General features: G+C 37.0%; 1 protein-coding gene across 4 annotated transcripts in view; it reads left to right on the top strand.

Annotated features, from left to right (window-relative positions):
- Positions 1-17,665, top strand: part of Rnf216 (ring finger protein 216) — a 163,616-nt gene that overhangs the window by 23,231 nt on the left and 122,720 nt on the right. For all 4 annotated transcript variants that reach the window (XM_047533010.1, XM_047533008.1, XM_047533009.1 and 1 more), the window contains exons 2-3: positions 3,271-3,404; positions 15,511-15,644. In XM_047533010.1, coding sequence (XP_047388966.1) covers positions 3,338-3,404; positions 15,511-15,644 — 201 coding nt within the window. In that variant the 5' untranslated portion in view covers positions 3,271-3,337. The remainder of the gene's footprint in view (positions 1-3,270; positions 3,405-15,510; positions 15,645-17,665) is intronic.

Here is a 17,665-nt window from a genome sequence, read left to right as displayed (position 1 = left end):
ACATCATGTTCTATAGATTGTTTCTATAATTCTACCTTTTTAAACTGAGTGGAATTTTTAGAAGAAATGTATTTTCTCAGTTCTGGAGGCCGCAAGTCTAAACACAGGATGCCAGCTTGTTTGGGTTCTGATGAGGGCTGTCTTCCAGGATCCCAGACAACTACCTTTTCACTGTGTTCTCAAATGGTGGAAAGGAGGAGCAAACTCTGGTGTCTCCTCTTATTAGGGTGCTAATCCACCATGGGGCCCCACCCCATGGCCTCTTCTAATTGCTTCTCTAATACCCATCTGCAACTAACATCACATGGGGGTGGGGGGGCTACGGCTTTTCCATAGGAATTTGAGACTGAATTTGTCACAATTCAGTCTTAGAGTACCACCTTTTTTTTTAAGTAATTACCTGAGTATTTCTGTGAGGCAAACTTTCTGAGTGTCTAAAAAGTTTATTTAGTTCTTACTCTTTTGTGTTTGTGTGTGTGTGTGTGTGTTTGGTTGTTGTTTTTTTTTTTTTTTTTTTTTTTTTTTTTTGGTTGTTGTTGTTGTTTGTTTTTTGCTGTGCTGAGGATTGAATCCAGGGCCTTAGCACATTACTAGGAAAGTATACTACCCTCAGCCACGTCCCCAGCCCTTAGCTCTTACTCTTGAATACTCATTTAACTGATTATAGAATTCTAGATTGGCAGTTAGTTTTTTGTAACTTTTTGCAAATCACTTTCCATTATCGGCTTTAATAACTTTGTGTAAGGAGTCTGTTTTAATCCATATTTTATCTCTGATAATTTTTATGATTTTAACATTCTACTTCATTAAGACATATTTAGGTGTGATTGTTTTACAACTATTGCTCAATAATTAGAATACTAGTGTGAAAAGTTATGTTTTCTCAAACTTTGAAAAATAATCTTGTGAGACTGAGGCCAGAAGATCACAAATTCAAGTCCAGCTGGGAAACTTAGTGAGACCTTGTCTCAAAATAAATTATAAAAGACTGAGGGTGTGCTCAGTGATAGAGTAACACCTGGACTCAGTTCCTGGTACAGCAGTAGTTGTCATCACCATCTTGGTCATCTCTTTTTAAAATGTTCTTTTATATCATTCCTCTTAATCTCTTCCTGAAACTTCCATCAGACTTGTGTTAGAATGCTTCAATCTCCTATGAATCTTAACCTCTCCTAACCTTTTTTTTTTTATTGAGGTATAATCAATACACAGTGAAACAGGCAGAGATTAAGGGAACAGTTTGGTCCATTTTTTTTTTCCCCAAGTTTGGTCCATTTTGACAGATGGGATAGACCTATTTAATCCATATCTTCATAAAGCTCTAGGATATTCCCATCACCCCCTAGAAGTTCCCTCATGCTCTTCTGGTCATTCTTCCTTTCACAGAGCAACCCTTGATTTTATAAATAAATTTTTCCCCTTCTATAGAACCTCAGGCAAGTGGAATGTTGGACCGGAGATACAGCTCATTGGTAGAGTGCTTGCCCAGCATGTGCAAGGCCCTAGGTTTTATCCTTACTACCAGAAAGAAAGGGTTGAAAAAAGAAGGTTAACTGTGTACTGTATTGTGTTTAGCTTTTTTGGTTAAGCATAGTGTTTCTGAGATTCATCCATGTTGCATATATTGAGTAAATTACATTTTTCCCCCCTCAGTCTTCATTCTAGAAGCATCTACCAATTGTTTATTGATGGGCACATGAGCTGTACTTCAGTTATGGCTATGATGAAGAAAGCAACTCTAAACATTCTTATGCAAGTCATTTTCTACATGTATTTTCTAGTTTATTCTTGGATTAATACTTAGGTGAGAAATTGTTAGATTACTGATATTTTTGTAGGTTTAGATGCATATTTAACCTTTTAAAAAACTGCCAGTTTTCACAGTGGTGCCATTTTACATTTTAATCTTTGCATTGTGCTGTAATGTAGTATCTTATAGATATTTTTAGAATCCTTGTCTTTTATGCTTTTCTTTTTGTATTGGGGATTGAACCCAAGAACATGCTACCTCTGAACTGCATCCCAGCCCTTTTTTAAATTTTAATACAGGGTCTTACTAATTTGCTCAAGCCTTGAGCTTCTGATCCTCCTGCCTCAACCTCCTGAGTAACTAGGATTATAGGCATGTACCACTATATACCTAGCTTTTGTTTTATTCTTTAAAAACCTTTATTAATATATAGCTAAAATAAAATCTATTCATTTTAATATAGTTCAATGAGTTTTGATACACGTATGTACCCAAGTGGCTGTTCCTATAATCAATAACTTGAGTATGTCTTTACCCCAAAAAAGTTTCCTTGTGCCCCCTTCCCCGTTAGTGTCCTCACTCACACCCCTCTTACTCCCAATGAGTTCATCTCCCAAGTACTTCTGCCATGTTTCTCGATCCCATAATCCAGTAGATCTGCAGGTTTAGCTCCTTCCCTAACTAATGTGTTTCTGTTGTTGCATTGCTGGTGTGTGAATATGTGATATCTTGGTTTTAATATCACTATAAAAAGGAAAGGTGGGAAGAATTTCAAAAAATACAGAAAATTCTGTGATCCAAATCTGCTGTCTGGATTTAACAGATGTTCAAATTTTGCCTTGTTTACTTCAAGTATTTGTTAAAGGGGAGGGGGATGTTATATGTAACTGGAGTTCAAGTCTTAGTTTCTTTTCTCAGAAATGATCTCTGTCCCAAAGTTGGTGAGTTCATTCCCATGCACAGTGTATTTTTAAATTTTTAAATATATTTTAAGTTTCTGTATAAATTTACCTGTCACTTATTTTCACTTAAAATTGTTCTCATTGATTTAACTATTTTGCATTCTTGAATGAATTTTGTTTATCCTTTCCTCTACTGGTGTAATTTCCTATTGTTTTTATTACTACATGTGTTTCCCATTTCTCATATACTTGCCATTTTTGCCTGGTTAGTGGTTGGAAACATAACTCATTTTCTGATTTGCCTTTCCCTGATTCCTAGTGAAGTTGAGCATCTTTTCATATTTGTGTCTGTCTGTGTATGTGTGTGTGTGTGTGTGTGTGTGAATTGCCTGTTTATATTTTTAACCCATTTTCATTAGGATATTTGTATCTAGATATGAATTATGAGCACTTTGCCTCTTTAATATGGATATTACAATTTTTTTTGTTGTCATACATTTTGAATTTGTGTTTTCTTAGCAACATTTGCTTTGAATTCTACCTTGACCAGATATGTGGAGTTTTAATACTCTCTCATTCTTAATACTCCTCTGTTCTTTTTTTTTTTTTTTCCCCCAGACACTTTGGAACAGGTGGTTGGTATGTTTAGATACTAGCAATCACATGTTTCAGTCTGCATTTGAAAATGGCAGAGGGAAACAACAACAAAGAAGTAATTCACTTGAACAACTTTCATTGCCACCGGGGACAAGGTACGTTGTTTGTTCTCACTTAGTATCATGGCAATATCTTCTTTGAAATTAGCTTATTCTGTACCATTTAGAATCCAGAGATATTCCATTTTTAGACCTCAGAACATCAAGCTTAAAAGGACTTGTCAGACTAAAATTGTGTCAGGTGATAATACCTGCTAGCAAGAATGAAGTTCAAGAATCATCCATCCACTGGGTGTGGTGGCACATACCTAAAAATCTCAGCTAGTCACAAGGCTGAGGCAGGAGAATTGCAAGTTCAAGGCCAGCCTGGACAACTTAGTGAGACCCTCTCTCAAAATAAAAAATGAAAAGAGCTGAGGATGTGGATTAATGTGAAGCACCACTGGATTCAATCCCAGTACCACCAAAAAAAAAAAAAAGAGGGAGAAAAGAATTGTACATCCCAAATAGATTAATACCCTATTAATTAGCCAAAAAGCTGTGAATATGCACTTAATGAGTCTGAAGAAGATTATAGTGCAGTGTCAGTTCTCTGTTTTTGAAGGAATGGTAATTGTACAGAAGCGCTTCTCTAGGAGCTTAGTCAGAGGAAATGCACATCTTCAGTTTAGTGATTATTGCCAGTTGCTCTCCAAAATGCCTGTCCCAAGTTTCCCTCTACTCCAAAATGTATAAGATTTTCCATTTCTCACATACTTGACACTTTGTAAAATGAGTGCAAAGGAGTGCAGTTCTGGTCTATAGAATCTAAAATACTATAGGTGCAGCTAAGCAGTCTTTTCCTCATGATAATTTCTTTTTTGGTAGAAGATTCTAGCTTAGCCTCATTGAGAATTTTAGGACATTATTTTTGCTTGTTTGTTTTACAGCATTTAAAATCTTGACAAATTCATTGATTCATAAAGAGAAGGGTGCTTGAATTTCTGTAATATTCCTTCCTGGCATATCCTAATTCATGGGGCTGGGGTCGTGACTCAGTGGTAGAGTGCTTGCCTAGCATGTGTGAGGCACTGAGTTTGATTCTCAGCACCACATATAAATAAATGAATAAAGTAAAGGTCTATCAACATCTAAAAAAACTTAAAAAAAGAAACACTTAAAAAAACTCCTAATTCATATTTATACCTGGACTAGAAAGAAAAAAATCATGCTGATGAGCAGGGAAAGAATCCATATTTCTTTCTTTCTTTCTTTCTTTTTTTTTTTTTTGGGTGCTGGGGATTGAATCCAGGGCCTTGTGCTTGTGAGTCAAGCACTCTACCAACTGAGCTATCTCGCCAGCCCCCATATTTATTTCTTGCAAGTACAAATCTCATGGAAGAGACCATAGTTTTTTGTGCTTATGAAGGGTGATTTTTTTCCCCAGCAAAGTGTGAATTATATACATTTGGCTTTAAGAGCATTTAAAATTGAGCAACCTTTATTAAGTCAATAAATTGAGTGAAATAAACTCAAATCTTTACAAATTATGAGTATAAAAGAAATACTGATTTTTAGAATTTTATTAGTAGTTTATGCTAACTTGGTAGTGATTTTAGCCATAATTTATTATGATTCAGAAAGTTTTAAATCCTAGTTATAACTTGTTTATATGATCTTCTCTTAATTTTCTGTACATGTATATACAATTAATATTGTTGTTACTTTTTAATTGGCCCTCAAATATACCTGAACACATTTTCTTTGAGAAAACTAATTCCTTTCAGAAAAGTATTGCCTTAAGGAATATATGTTCTGTTAGACAAGTATATATGCTGTATACCCATCACAAGGACTTTTTTTTTTTTAGAGATACAGCCATGTTTTTATTAGCTGCATTAATAATTTTCATTATACCAACCTCTGTAGGTTCTTTTAAGCAGATAGTTCAGTGACTTAACAAATGATGTGCAACATTTCCATCCAAAGAGTCCCTTATGCCTCTTTGTAGTCATTCCTCACCCTCACCCCACTTTTGGCCTCAGGAAACCACTGATTTGCTTTTTGTCACTATTCAGTTTCATATACATGGAACCATACAGTACATTCTCTTTATACTGGAATTATTTTGGCTAGCATAACTGTTTTGAGATTCATCCATGTGGTTGTGTATATTGACAATTCATCCCACTCTCACCCCACAGTACTCCACAGTACTGGGGATCAAATCCAGGTCTCTCACATGCTAAGCAAGCACCCTACCACTGAACTAATTCTGCAAGCTTCATTCATTTTCAATTGCTAGATAGCATTTACCTTCTTACTTAGAACTTCACACCCAGTGGAAATAGGCTTAAAAATGAAGATAAAGGTTGAAAGTATAGGTGTAGAAAAGATCCACCATACAAATAGCCAAAAAAAAACCCAAAAAACAAACAAACAAAAAAACTGGTTTATCTGTAGAATTTCAGATAAAGTAGAAACTGCAGCCTATAGTATTAGTGAAGATAGAGAGATTAGAGTTCATAATAATGTCAAAGGACTGGGAAGAAAAACTAATCCTAATTCCTTTATACTTAGAAATATATACAAAGAAAACATTGACAGAACTAAAAAGGGAATTGGACAAACTGACAATCATAATGAGAAACTTAACATTTCTTTCAGTAATTGAGAGTGAGTATGGATATACACACTGCATGAAAGAGTGATGGGAGGAACATGATCAATAAACTTGAGAAAATATACCTATGAAATATTGCCTACTGACCGATATTTACCATGCTTTGGGTCACATAACAAGTTTTAAATTTCAGGAAAAATGCTAAGGCAAGAATATGGTAAGTTCAAAGCCAGTCTGAACAATGTAGTAAGACCCCCCCCCATCTTAAAAAAAATTTTTTTTTGTTTTCAGGGGATTTAAATCATAAAGGTTATATACTCAAACCACATTGGAATTAAGCCAAAAATCAGTTATAAAAATATTAGTACAAAATTCATATATGTATTTGTGGAAAATAGGAATACATACGGAACTACTCATCATAATAGATATCACAAAAAAAATAGAGAATAGTTACATAATAATGAAAACAGATTCTGTTCAAGTTTATGAGATGCATGCAATACCATCTTTTGAAGAAAATTTATGATCTAAAACACATGTATTGGATAAGAAATAAAGCTGGGAAGTTAATAATATAAACTAAGGCTCAGCAAACCTAAAAGGTGAAATAATTAATATTTTAGCCTTGCAGGCCATGTGGTCTCTGTTGCCTACTCAGGGATAACTATTTTATCTACTAAAAGTGAACTTATGCTTACCCTGTGATTCCATTCCTAGAATGTAGAATAGAAATGAGCACACCAGAGACATATATTAGGATGTTCATAATGACATTATCCAAAATAGCATAAATTAGCACCAAAACAAATGTTCATCAAGAGAAGAATAATTTGTGATATCCATATAGTGGAATCCATACAACAAAGAGAACTACAACAGTATGCAACATGGGTGCATCTCCAACATGTTATTTGCAAGAAAGCTGGACTCAAAAAGATTACATCCTCACAGACAAACAAAACTAATCTGTGGAGTTTGAAATCTTTAGTTTAGGAAGGACAGAGATTGTAGTTAGTGATTGAGAAAGGAACAGGCTACTCTTGTGCTAGAAATATTTCCTGATTTTGTGACTGTTATACACATATGGACCTTTTAATTCACAGAGCTGAACACTTGATTTGTAGGCTCTGCTCTGTTATGCCTTAATTTTTTTAAGTTTTTTATTTGTTCATTTATTTATTTACATTTATTTTGTGGTGCTAAGAATGAACCCAGGGGTGCTCTGCCACTGAGCTACATCTCTAGTGCTTTTTATTTTTTATTTTGAAACAGGGTCTCACTAAGTTGCTAGGCTGGCTTTGAACCTGGAATCCTCCTACCTCAGCTTTCTGAGTCACTGGGATTACAGGTGTACATCACCATTCCAGGCTCACCCCCAGCCCTTTTTATTTTTATATTGTGACAGGATCTTGCTAAATGTCAGGCTAGCCTCAAACATGTAATTCTTGCAAGGTGCTGTGTTGACACTGGTAATCCCAGTGACTCAGAAAGCCACCGGTAATCCAGGAGGCTAAGGCATGAAAATTGCAAGTTTAAGGCCAGCCTCAGCCATTTAGCAAGACACTCAGCAGCTTAGTAAGATCCTGTCCCAGAATAAAAATAAAAAGGGCTAGAGGTGTAGTTCAGTGGTAAAGCACTACTGGGTTCAGTTCCTGGTACCAAGAAAAAGAACAAGAAGGAAAAAAAACTTAAGGTTCTCTTGCCTCTTCCTGAGTGACTAGGATTACGGGCACATACCTCCTCACCTGGCTTGTGTGCGTGTGTGGTGGTGGTGGTGGTGGTGTTTTATTTTGTTTATACAGTGCTGAGAATTGAATCCAGGGTCTCACACAAGCTAGACAAATACTCCACATCCCCAGTCCTTTTTATTTTTCATTTTGGGACAGGGTCTCATTAAATTGCTAGACCGACTTTGAACTTAAGATCGTCCTGCCTCAGCCTTTCATTTTGCTGGGATTATAGGTATGTACCACCGTACATGGCCTTAAGTGTTTTTAAGGTAATTGGAACTTTAGGTATTTACAAATGCATGATGTGCTAGGGTGAATCTTGCCAACCATTGGGACCTTACCTTAAGGTGGTAGGTTTGACACCAGCTTCTTCATTGTGTCCTCTAGTCTTTTTTCTTGGCCCACTTCTTCCTGAGAGCAGTCAAGTTTGCTGCATTTGGTATGTAAGACTGTGTGCAAGCATTCAGGGAACCAAGTAGCAGAAGGCAGCAGGGATCTTATCATTCATGATGCCCTTTTCAGTGGTACCCCTTCCATCTCTTGAGCCCTGTGCCTGGTGTACCAAAGGCTGGATCTTCTCTTACTCAGTACCTCTTTAGAGAGAACCTCTATGGAATAAGTCTTCTAGCATGGATGAGTGAATAGCTTGGAAAGCCTCCCCCCAAAAATCATTAATTAGACGAAATTCTTAGAGACCACCATTTAAGAAATGGAAATTTACCAAAGGCATACAATAATTGAGAATGGTTATTCACAGAAATCTATTCAGTCTGGGTAAAAACAATGAAAATGTCTGGTGTTTTACTCTGGATCTGCTCCATTTACCTTGCCAACCCCCCAGATCCATTGTTTTCATGTTTCTTCTGGACTGTGGGGCTAAATGGAAAGACTAAAAGGGACCAGCATTATTTGGAGCAAAATAGAAGAGAGAAGGGGGAATTCCATGCCTAGGGGCATTAAAAATCCCAGAGACAATCAGAAAAGGCCAACACTGCAGTTAGTCCAAAGTCTGGATACTGGTTAGGGCAAGCAATAGACCTGCAAACCAGCGAGAAATGGAACAGAGAGATCCAGGGAATGAGACAACCAAAGAGCACCTTAATAAACTGCTATATATCCTTGAATGTCCAGAACATCATTCCTCTGTGCAAGGTCACACACACAATGACAAGACCTAAGCAGGCCCTAACAAACTGCTGGCAAAGCATGAGGCTTTCTGAAGCCAGGAAATACTTGTAAATGCATCTAACTTCGTATTCTTCAAACCACACAGATCCGTTTACAGAATGGTTACCTGTTAGATCAAGGTAAGCATGACTGTACAGTAAGCTTATGCTGACCCAGGGGTAATTCCCAAGAAGCAAGACTTAAAAATAAAAACAAAAATTAGAAAGAAAAAGCCCTGAACAGAGACCATTTTCAAACAGTGAAAACAAATATGAAAACAAAACCAGCCACAACTACTGTGGGCTTTCTGTGTCTGTGGATTCTACATCTTTGAATAACCAACTGCAGATTTAAAATTCTGAAAAATACATTTTTTTTATCTGTACTAAACATGTATAGACTCTTTTTGTTGTTGTTCATTCCAAACAATATATTGTAACAAGTTTTTACATAGCACTTATATTGTTTCAGGTATTATAAGTTATCTAGAGATGATTCAAAAAGAGGATGTATGAAGGTTATATGCAAATAATAAGCCATTTTATGTATGAAAATACTCAGATTTTGGTATTCACTGGGAGTCCTGGAACCAATCCATCAACTTTAGGAGGTTTGTGGCCATTGTTTCTTCAAACATTTTTTTCTGTCCCTTCTTTCCTCTCCTTCTGGGACTTTGATTAGTAAGCCAGAGTGACAGTATCCCAAAGTTCTCTGTCACGAAATCCTTGCCATCAAGCTTTCAGTACATTCTTCAGTCAATCCATCAGGGATATTAAGGGACAGCTGTACTTCTCTTGGAATGGAGAGATCAAAATCCACAGTTGTTACTGTTGTCTTAAATACATATGTTCATCCAAAAATTGTGAGGCATTCAAAGTAATGGGAAAGTCTAGCGCATGCACAGGTGAACAAAGCAGTGAATAGAAACTGTCAGAGCTCAGCTATTAGATTTAGTAGAGAATAAAAATCACAAATATGTTTGAAGAACTAAAGAAAACCTTGTTTAAAGAATTTACTGAAAGCTTGACGGCAATGATTCGTGACATAGAACTTTGGAATACCATCAGGCTTACTAATGAAAGTCCCAGGAGAGGAAAGAAGGATCAGAAGGGACAGAAAAAAATGTTTGAAGAAACAATGGCCACAAACCTCCTAAAGTTGATGGACAGTGTTACTCTGTATATATCCAAGAAGCTAAATGGACTCCAGGACGGATAGATGCAAAGAGCTACACCTAGATTTATCTTAGAATTTTGTCTGGGAGAGCCATGACTTATCACCTGGCTAGAAGCCTGGAAGCTATCTTTGCTTAGAGTGAAGATTTTGAACCCCTCTGTTCCTGCTCTCAGTAGTATCCTGTGCCACCAATTTCTGAGCTTTGCTGGGTGTCTACATGAATTGGGCTACTTCTGCTTTGCTCTCCCCATTTTAGATTATGGGTTCAAATGTTCCCTACTCTGTTAAAGCACTTGGCACCTGTAAGTCTGCTGTTTTCCAGAATTTTGTTGAAACCTCTTAACTTGTTGTAATCTTCCTTCGTCCTTTTTTGTATTCAAGGTTATACTTTTTAAAAGGTCCTTTATTGTCATTTTAATGGGATTTTAGGAGGTGGTGGTGATAAGCACTTAGATTCATTCTGCCAGGTTTAACTGGAAGTTCTTTCTCATGTACCTTCCAGTCCCTCAGTTAAGTTGGTTGTTCTGTTAATCTGCTATGAAAGATAGCTGTGGTGTAGTGGAAAGATTATTGGACTTGAAATTAGGCAACTTTACTCTGTATCAGATCCTATAATAAGCAAGCATTTTATCTGAATTTTCTGAACTAATCTTCACAATTACTTGAAATAGGCACCATTGCTCACTTTTTTTAAAAAAATTGGGGAAATGGATGTTTAAAGAAGTTGGATAGCAGCCAAAATCTAGCCTGTGCTGGAGTTGAGATTTAAATCAAGTAGCCTAACCCAAGATCCTATAGATGCACTATTGTTTTAAAACTCCTGTCTCTGGCATCACTGCAACTTTCTTAAAGATGTAAAATAGCAGCATTGGTTTTTGATTGCTTTTTAAATCATAGATTACCAAAAAGAATATGAGGCATGAACCTTGAGAAAGGCATCACTGCTTCAGTGGAGGAATTTCAAAAATTTTAACAGTAATGCCTCTTTTCATGTTGCTGCTGCTTTTGCTGCTTCACCCTTTCTTTTTGGACAAACACATTTTCTCTTCATTGCCTATTTTTTAAAAATTTTTATTGTAAACCAAAGGAATACATGTTATTTCTGTTTGTACATGGAGTAACAGCATACCATTTGTGTAATCATACATTTACATAGGGTAATGGTGTTTGATTCATTCTGTTATTTTTTCCTCCCCCCCCAACCCTCCCACCCCTCTTTTCCCTCTATACAGTCCCTCCTTCCTCCATTCTTGCCCCCCACCCCCCACTATGTGTCATCATCCGCTTATCGGCGAGATCATTCATCCTTTGGTTTTTTGAGATTGGCTTATCTCACTTAGCATGATATTCTCCAATTTCATCCATTTGCCTGCAAATGCCATAATTTTATTATTCTTCATAGCTGAGTAATATTCCATTGTGTATGTATACCACAGTTTCTTTATCCATTCATCAATCGAAGGACATCTAGGTTGGTTCCACAATCTGGCTATTGTGAATTGAGCAGCTATGAACATTGATGTGGCTGTATCTCTGTAGTGTGCTGATTTTAAGTCCTTTGGGTATAGGCCGAGGAGTGGGATAGCTGGGTCAAACAGTGGTTCCATTCCAAGTTTTCTGAGGAATCTCCACACTGCTTTCCAGAGTGTCTGTACTAATTTGCAACCCCACCAGCAATGTATGAGTGTACCTTTTCCCCCACATCCTTGCCAACACCTAGTGTTGCTTGTGTTCTTGATAATCGCCATTCTAATTGGGGTGAGATGGAATCTTAGGGTAGTTTTGATTTGCATTTCTCTTATTACTAGAGATGTTGAACATTTTTTCATATATCTGTTGATTGCTTGTAGATCTTCTTCTGTCAAGTGTCTGTTCATTTCTGTAGCCCATTTGTTGATTGGATTATTTGTATTCTTGGTGTAGAGTTTTTTTGATTTATGGTTCCCTTAAGCAGTATGAAATGTCCATCTTTATCCCTTCTTACTAACTTTGGCTTGAAGTTCACTTTATCTGATATAAGGATGGAAACCCCCGCTTTTTTACTGAGTCCATGTGTGTGGTGGTTTTTTTCCCATCCTTTCACCTTTCGTCTGTGGATGTCTTTTTCTATGAAATGAGTCTCTTGCAGGCAGCATATTGTTGGGTCTTTCTTTTTAATCCATTCTGCCAGTCTATGTCTTTTGATTGATGAGTTTAGGCCATTAATGTTCAGGGTTATTATTCAGATATGATTTGTATTCCCAGTCATTTGGGCTTATTTTTGGTTTTTAAGTTGGCTTAGTTTCTCCTTTGAGTGGTTTTTCTCTAAGGTAGTTCCTCCCTTTGCTGACCTCCATTGTTGTTTTTCATTTCTTCCTCCTGGAATATTTTGTTGAGAACATTCTGTAGCGCAGGCTTTCTATTTGTAAATTCTTTTAACTTTTGTTTATCATGGAAGGATTTTATTTCATCTCCAAATCTGAAGGTTAGTTTTGCTGGGTGTAGGATTCTTGGTTGGTAACCATGTTCTTTCAGAGCTTGAAATATGTTGTTCCAGGCCCTTCTAGCTTTTAGAGTCTGGGCTGAGAAGTCTGCTGCTATCCATATTGGTTTCCCCCTATATGTAATCTGATGCTTTTCTCTCACAACATTCAAAATCCTATCTTTATTTTGAATGTTAGGCATTTTCATTATAATGTGCCTTGGTGTGGATCTGTTGTGATTTTGTGCATTTGGTGTTCTGTAAGCCTCTTGTATTTGATTTTCCATTTCATTCTTCAGGCTTGGGAAATTTTCTGATATTATTTCATTGAATAGGTTGTTCATTCCTTTGGTTTGTATTTCTGTGCCTTTCTCAATCCCAATAATTCTTAAATTTGGTCTTTTCATGATGTCCCATAGTTCTTGGAGATTCTGTTCATGATTTCTTACCATCTTCTCTGTTTGGGCAACTTTATTTTCATTGTCTGAGGTTCTTCCAAGTGGTCTAATCTTTTGGTGATACTTTCCATTGAGTTTTTTATTTGGTTTATTGTTTCTTTCATTTCAAGGATTTCCTTTTTTTTTTTTTTTTTTTTTTAGAATCTCTGTCTCTTTGTTGAAATGATCTTTTGCTTCCTGCAGTTGCTCTTTCAACTGCTTATTGGTATGATCATTTATTGCCTGCATTTGCTCTCTTATCTCATCCTTTGCTTCACGAATCTTTTTTTTTTTTTTTTTTTTTTTTGGTGCTGGGGATCGAACCCAGGGCCCTGTGCTTGTAAGGCAAGCACTTTACCAACTGAACTATATCCCCAGCCCCACGAATCATCTTAATCATGTATAATCTGAAGTCCTTTTCTGACATTTCTTCTAACATACTGTCATTGGATTCTATTGATATAGAATCTACATTTGTTTGGATCATTTTCTTCCCTTGTTTTTTCACATTGTTCATGTATCTTCCCCTCTAGCAGTGCAGATCTGGGGTATTGCAGATTTCCCCTTATAAGCTTACAGTGGCCCTATAGGTTTCCAAAATCCTTTCTTTAAGGGGAGATCAGTAATAGCAGTGCCCAATTCAGACACATGCAATCCTAGACCAAATAGCCGCTATGAGGACAATAACAAAATTGTCATAATATACAGAATGAGTTCAAATATTACCTTCAGTATAACAAACAGATTTGCAATAAGGTCTGCAGTTTCTAATGGAGGACAAAGAGGATGCAGAGGGATGTAGGATATAACTGTTAATGGGATAAGAAAAGAATATACAGAAGTTCTAGATAATAGAAAGGGTGAGAGTGTAATCAAAACAAATTGGATGTTAGCATGCAAAAAGGGAGAAAGAGACTGAGGGAACAGTTAAACAAAAGGAAAAGAGAGCCAAAAAAAGTAAAGAAATAAAAACTTAAAATTTTTCAATAAGGTGAAAAAAAGAAAATCTACACTATAACAGGCATATAGTATTCAAACCTCCCAGTGTTCAGTAGCCTGATGCATGAGAGGTACCTAACAATGAGCTTCAAGTCTCCAGCAGGCATCTCAGGATGGGATTTGCCCCACCTAATGATCGGAGCTCCGGCTTCCAGGATTATCCAAGATGGCCGCTCTGGCTTCCAAATGTGTTGGCAAATGGGGAGCTGCAGCTCGGCGTGTGGACGTGGTTGACTGGAGGTCCTGGAGGCGGGGTGCGGTTGGTCAGGCAGGGGCCCTGGAGGTCGGGTGTGTTTGGTGTGGTTGCGGGATCCTGGAGGCCGGGTGCAATCAGTCGGTCTGGGGTCCCAGGGAGCAGTCAGTCGATGTGAAGGCCCTGGAGGCAGGGAGTGATCGGTTGGGCTGAGGGATCCTGGATATGGGGTTCAGTCAGTCCGGCCAGGGGTCCTACGGGGCCTGGCTGTTGTCTCAAAATGGCGGCAGCCACGTGTAACCAAACCTGCAGGTACTGTGACAGAGAACTTCCAGGCAACAGCAGGCAGCTGGCTCTCCACTGGTGGTCTGTAGTTAGTCTGCTGGCAGCTGTTGGACAATCGGGAGGTGAACCTCGGGTGGTGGGTGATGGGTAGGTGAAAGGCAGGCGATGGACAGGCAAGAGGCAGGCAAATGGCGGATGATAGGCCCCTGACAGTGAGTAAGCAGGCGATCACAGTAGACAAATGGGATAGACAGCAGGGGATCGATAAGCAGCAAAAACTGCCTCACCAAGCAGCAGATATCCTCTGCTTGAAACCAGAGTTACAGAGTGAAAAGGAACGCAGCCTCCTTCTAGTCCGCCATCTTGGATCTTCCTCATTGCCCATTTTAACCTTTAGTATTCCCATGGAACCAGACAGGAATAAATACAAGTATTTTTATGCAGTAATTCATATAAAACATGATCTGCCTTTAGACAGATAAAAGGCAGTAGCAACCTTGAACAGAATTACCACATCTAGATGGTTAGTTTAACTGTAGATCTATTTAAAAGGAAACTAGCAAAATTAAATTGCTTATTGTTAGAGGTGTTAAATGGGTACTTAACTAAAACATAGAAATGTTTGCTTGAACAGTCTTTGAGGTCTGTTTTATAATTAACTAGATTATATAATGTATTTTACTGCTTATGGCTATAGTAAATAAATTTTAATATTTTAAATATTAAGTAAAAACTTTACTGGTTTCGAGTAACAACTTTTTCAGACTTAACAGTTTAAATAAAAAAGTCTTTATTCCTGAGAGGAATAGAGATGGGTGAAAGGCCATGGTTTCACTCTAAAGAAATTGGCAGCTAAGATTTTTGGCCACAGATTTCTCTAACCTAATTTAAGAAAATATTGATAATCTTGAGTATAATAATTGTCACATTTTCTCTAGCAATTCCCAAAATACATTATTAAAAAAAAAATCAGCATGGAAACATGACTCTTACTGCTTGGGTGCATGTGCTGCTTTGAGGAGGTAAGTTAATGTACTAGTAGCCATGAACTTGGCTTTATGCTTAAAGCTCTTCAGGTCAAAGTAGAATTAAAGGACTGAATATGTTTGTGTCAGCCTCCCAGTGACAGTGTTTTGTGTCTTCCCATAGACTGGATCAGTCTCAGAGATGGGCCCATCACCATATCTGATTCCTCTGATGAGGAAGGGATTCCAATGCTGGTCACCCCAGCTCCTCAGCAACATGAGGAAGAAGACCTAGATGATGATGTCATCCTGACAGAAGTGAGTGTTTTAAAACTTACCATGATGAGCCGTTATTGCAAGTTAGTGGTCTGATTCTTCTGCCATTCTCTGGGTCTTGTAGAACAGCACTTTCCTACATTTTCAAGAGCAGCCCACTTTCCAAACTCTGCTTCATATACCTTACTTTGGGAAGCCGTATGTTTTTGGTCTGTTTCTGGAGTTAACTTCTGCATCATTATTCCCTCTGACGATTGAAGCACTAGTCTGTACTGTTTTGTGATTATATATTATGTAACGTTTCTTACTGTCAGAGTTTATCCCCCCTTATTACCATGGTTTCAGAATCATTCTGGATATTCTTTTATATATATATATATATATTTTTTTTTTTTTTTTGTTGATGAACCTTTATTTCATTTATGACATTTCATTTATGAAATAAAGGTCCATCAACAACTATTTATTTATTTGCGGTGTTGAGAATTGAACCCAGTGCCTCAGACATGCTAGGTAAGCACTCTGCCACTGAGCCTCAACCCCAGTCCTCATTCTGGGTATTCTTATGCTTATGTTTTTAGAATCAGTTTTTCTAGTTAAACAGGCAAAATAAATAGTCTGTCTAAATGAAACAAATCTTGCTGGGTATGTAGCTCAGTATATAGAGCACTTGCCTAGGATGCACGAAGCATTGGGTTCAATCCCTAGACCTACCAAAAAAAAAGTTTTATCTTCCATATAGTGTAGCCACCTTTTATATTCTTCAACCAGAGCATTTTGAGTTTTTCTTAATACAGATCTCAAACTTTCTTTATTGTTTATTCCTGGTTATTTTTTCTGTTGCTTTTGTGAATGTCATCTTCCATTATACCTTTTTCAACTTGTTAAAATTTTTTGAATTTTTTGTTTTTTATATTAATTTCATACTTTTATTGTCCATCGTCAACTTAATTTGAATCTGCATCTCATCTATCTGCAAATAATGATACTTAAATAGTTTCTGACTTTTTCATTTTTATACATCTTTCTCATCTAATAGTATTTAATACTTTCTCAAATATTTTAGTAGTAGTGGTGATAAGAATAGCCACTGATAAGACTGGGGTTGTGACTTGGTGGTAGAGCACTTGCCTAGCATGTGTGAGGCACTGGGTTCAATCCTCAGCACCACATATAAATAAATTAAAGGCATTGTGTCCACCTACAACTAAAAATACTTAAAAAAAAAAAAAGAATAACCACTGATAAAAATGCCTTTTAATACTTTCAGTATTTCCTCATTGAGTGTGATATTTTTTTTTTTGCTTGAGATACTTTTTCTTTTTAATTATGTCAAGGAAGTAGCCATTTACTTCCACTTTTTTTCAAGTATTTCCTATAAATGAATGTAAAATTCTGTTATATTGAATTTCAGTATTTATAAAGATTATCATCTGACTTTTCTTTTTTGATCTGTTGATGTGGTACATTCTATCTCTGGAGAAACATCACTTGGTTATGGTATTGAAATATGATATGAAATATGGATATGATTGAAATATGGATATGATTGAAATATGGTAATGTACTAAATTGATTCCATTTGCTGATGATTGAGGTTTTCTCATAAGTGAGATTGGGCTGTAGGTTTGAGTATATGTACCTGTGTAATCCTTTACAACTTTTTTGGGGGGAGGTAGTGGGGGGCATACTGGTGATCATACCCAGGGCCTCACATATGATAGGAAAGATCTCTACCACTGAACTACAGCCCCAGCTCTTTTTTTTTAAGGGTATATATATATTTTTTTTTCCTTTTTTTTTTTTTTCTTTACATTAGAGTTAATTTTTTATATTTCTTCATACATGCATATAGGGTAATGTCTGTGTCATTCTACTGTCCTTCCCATCCCCACCACCCTACCTCTCCCTCAGTCCCCTCTGTACAATTCAAAATTCCTTCATTTTTCCCTACCCACCCGCCCCTATGGATCAGCATCTGCTTATCAGAGAAACATGTGGCCTTGGGGATTGACTTTATTTCACTTAGCTTAATATTCTCCAATTCCATTCATTTACCTGCA

Source organism: Sciurus carolinensis, chromosome 18, assembly GCF_902686445.1.
Source record: "Sciurus carolinensis chromosome 18, mSciCar1.2, whole genome shotgun sequence".
Taxonomy (NCBI): Eukaryota; Metazoa; Chordata; class Mammalia; order Rodentia; family Sciuridae; genus Sciurus; species Sciurus carolinensis.
The sequence above is the reverse complement of the archived record's forward strand: the minus strand, read 5'-3'. Positions and strand labels throughout refer to the sequence as shown.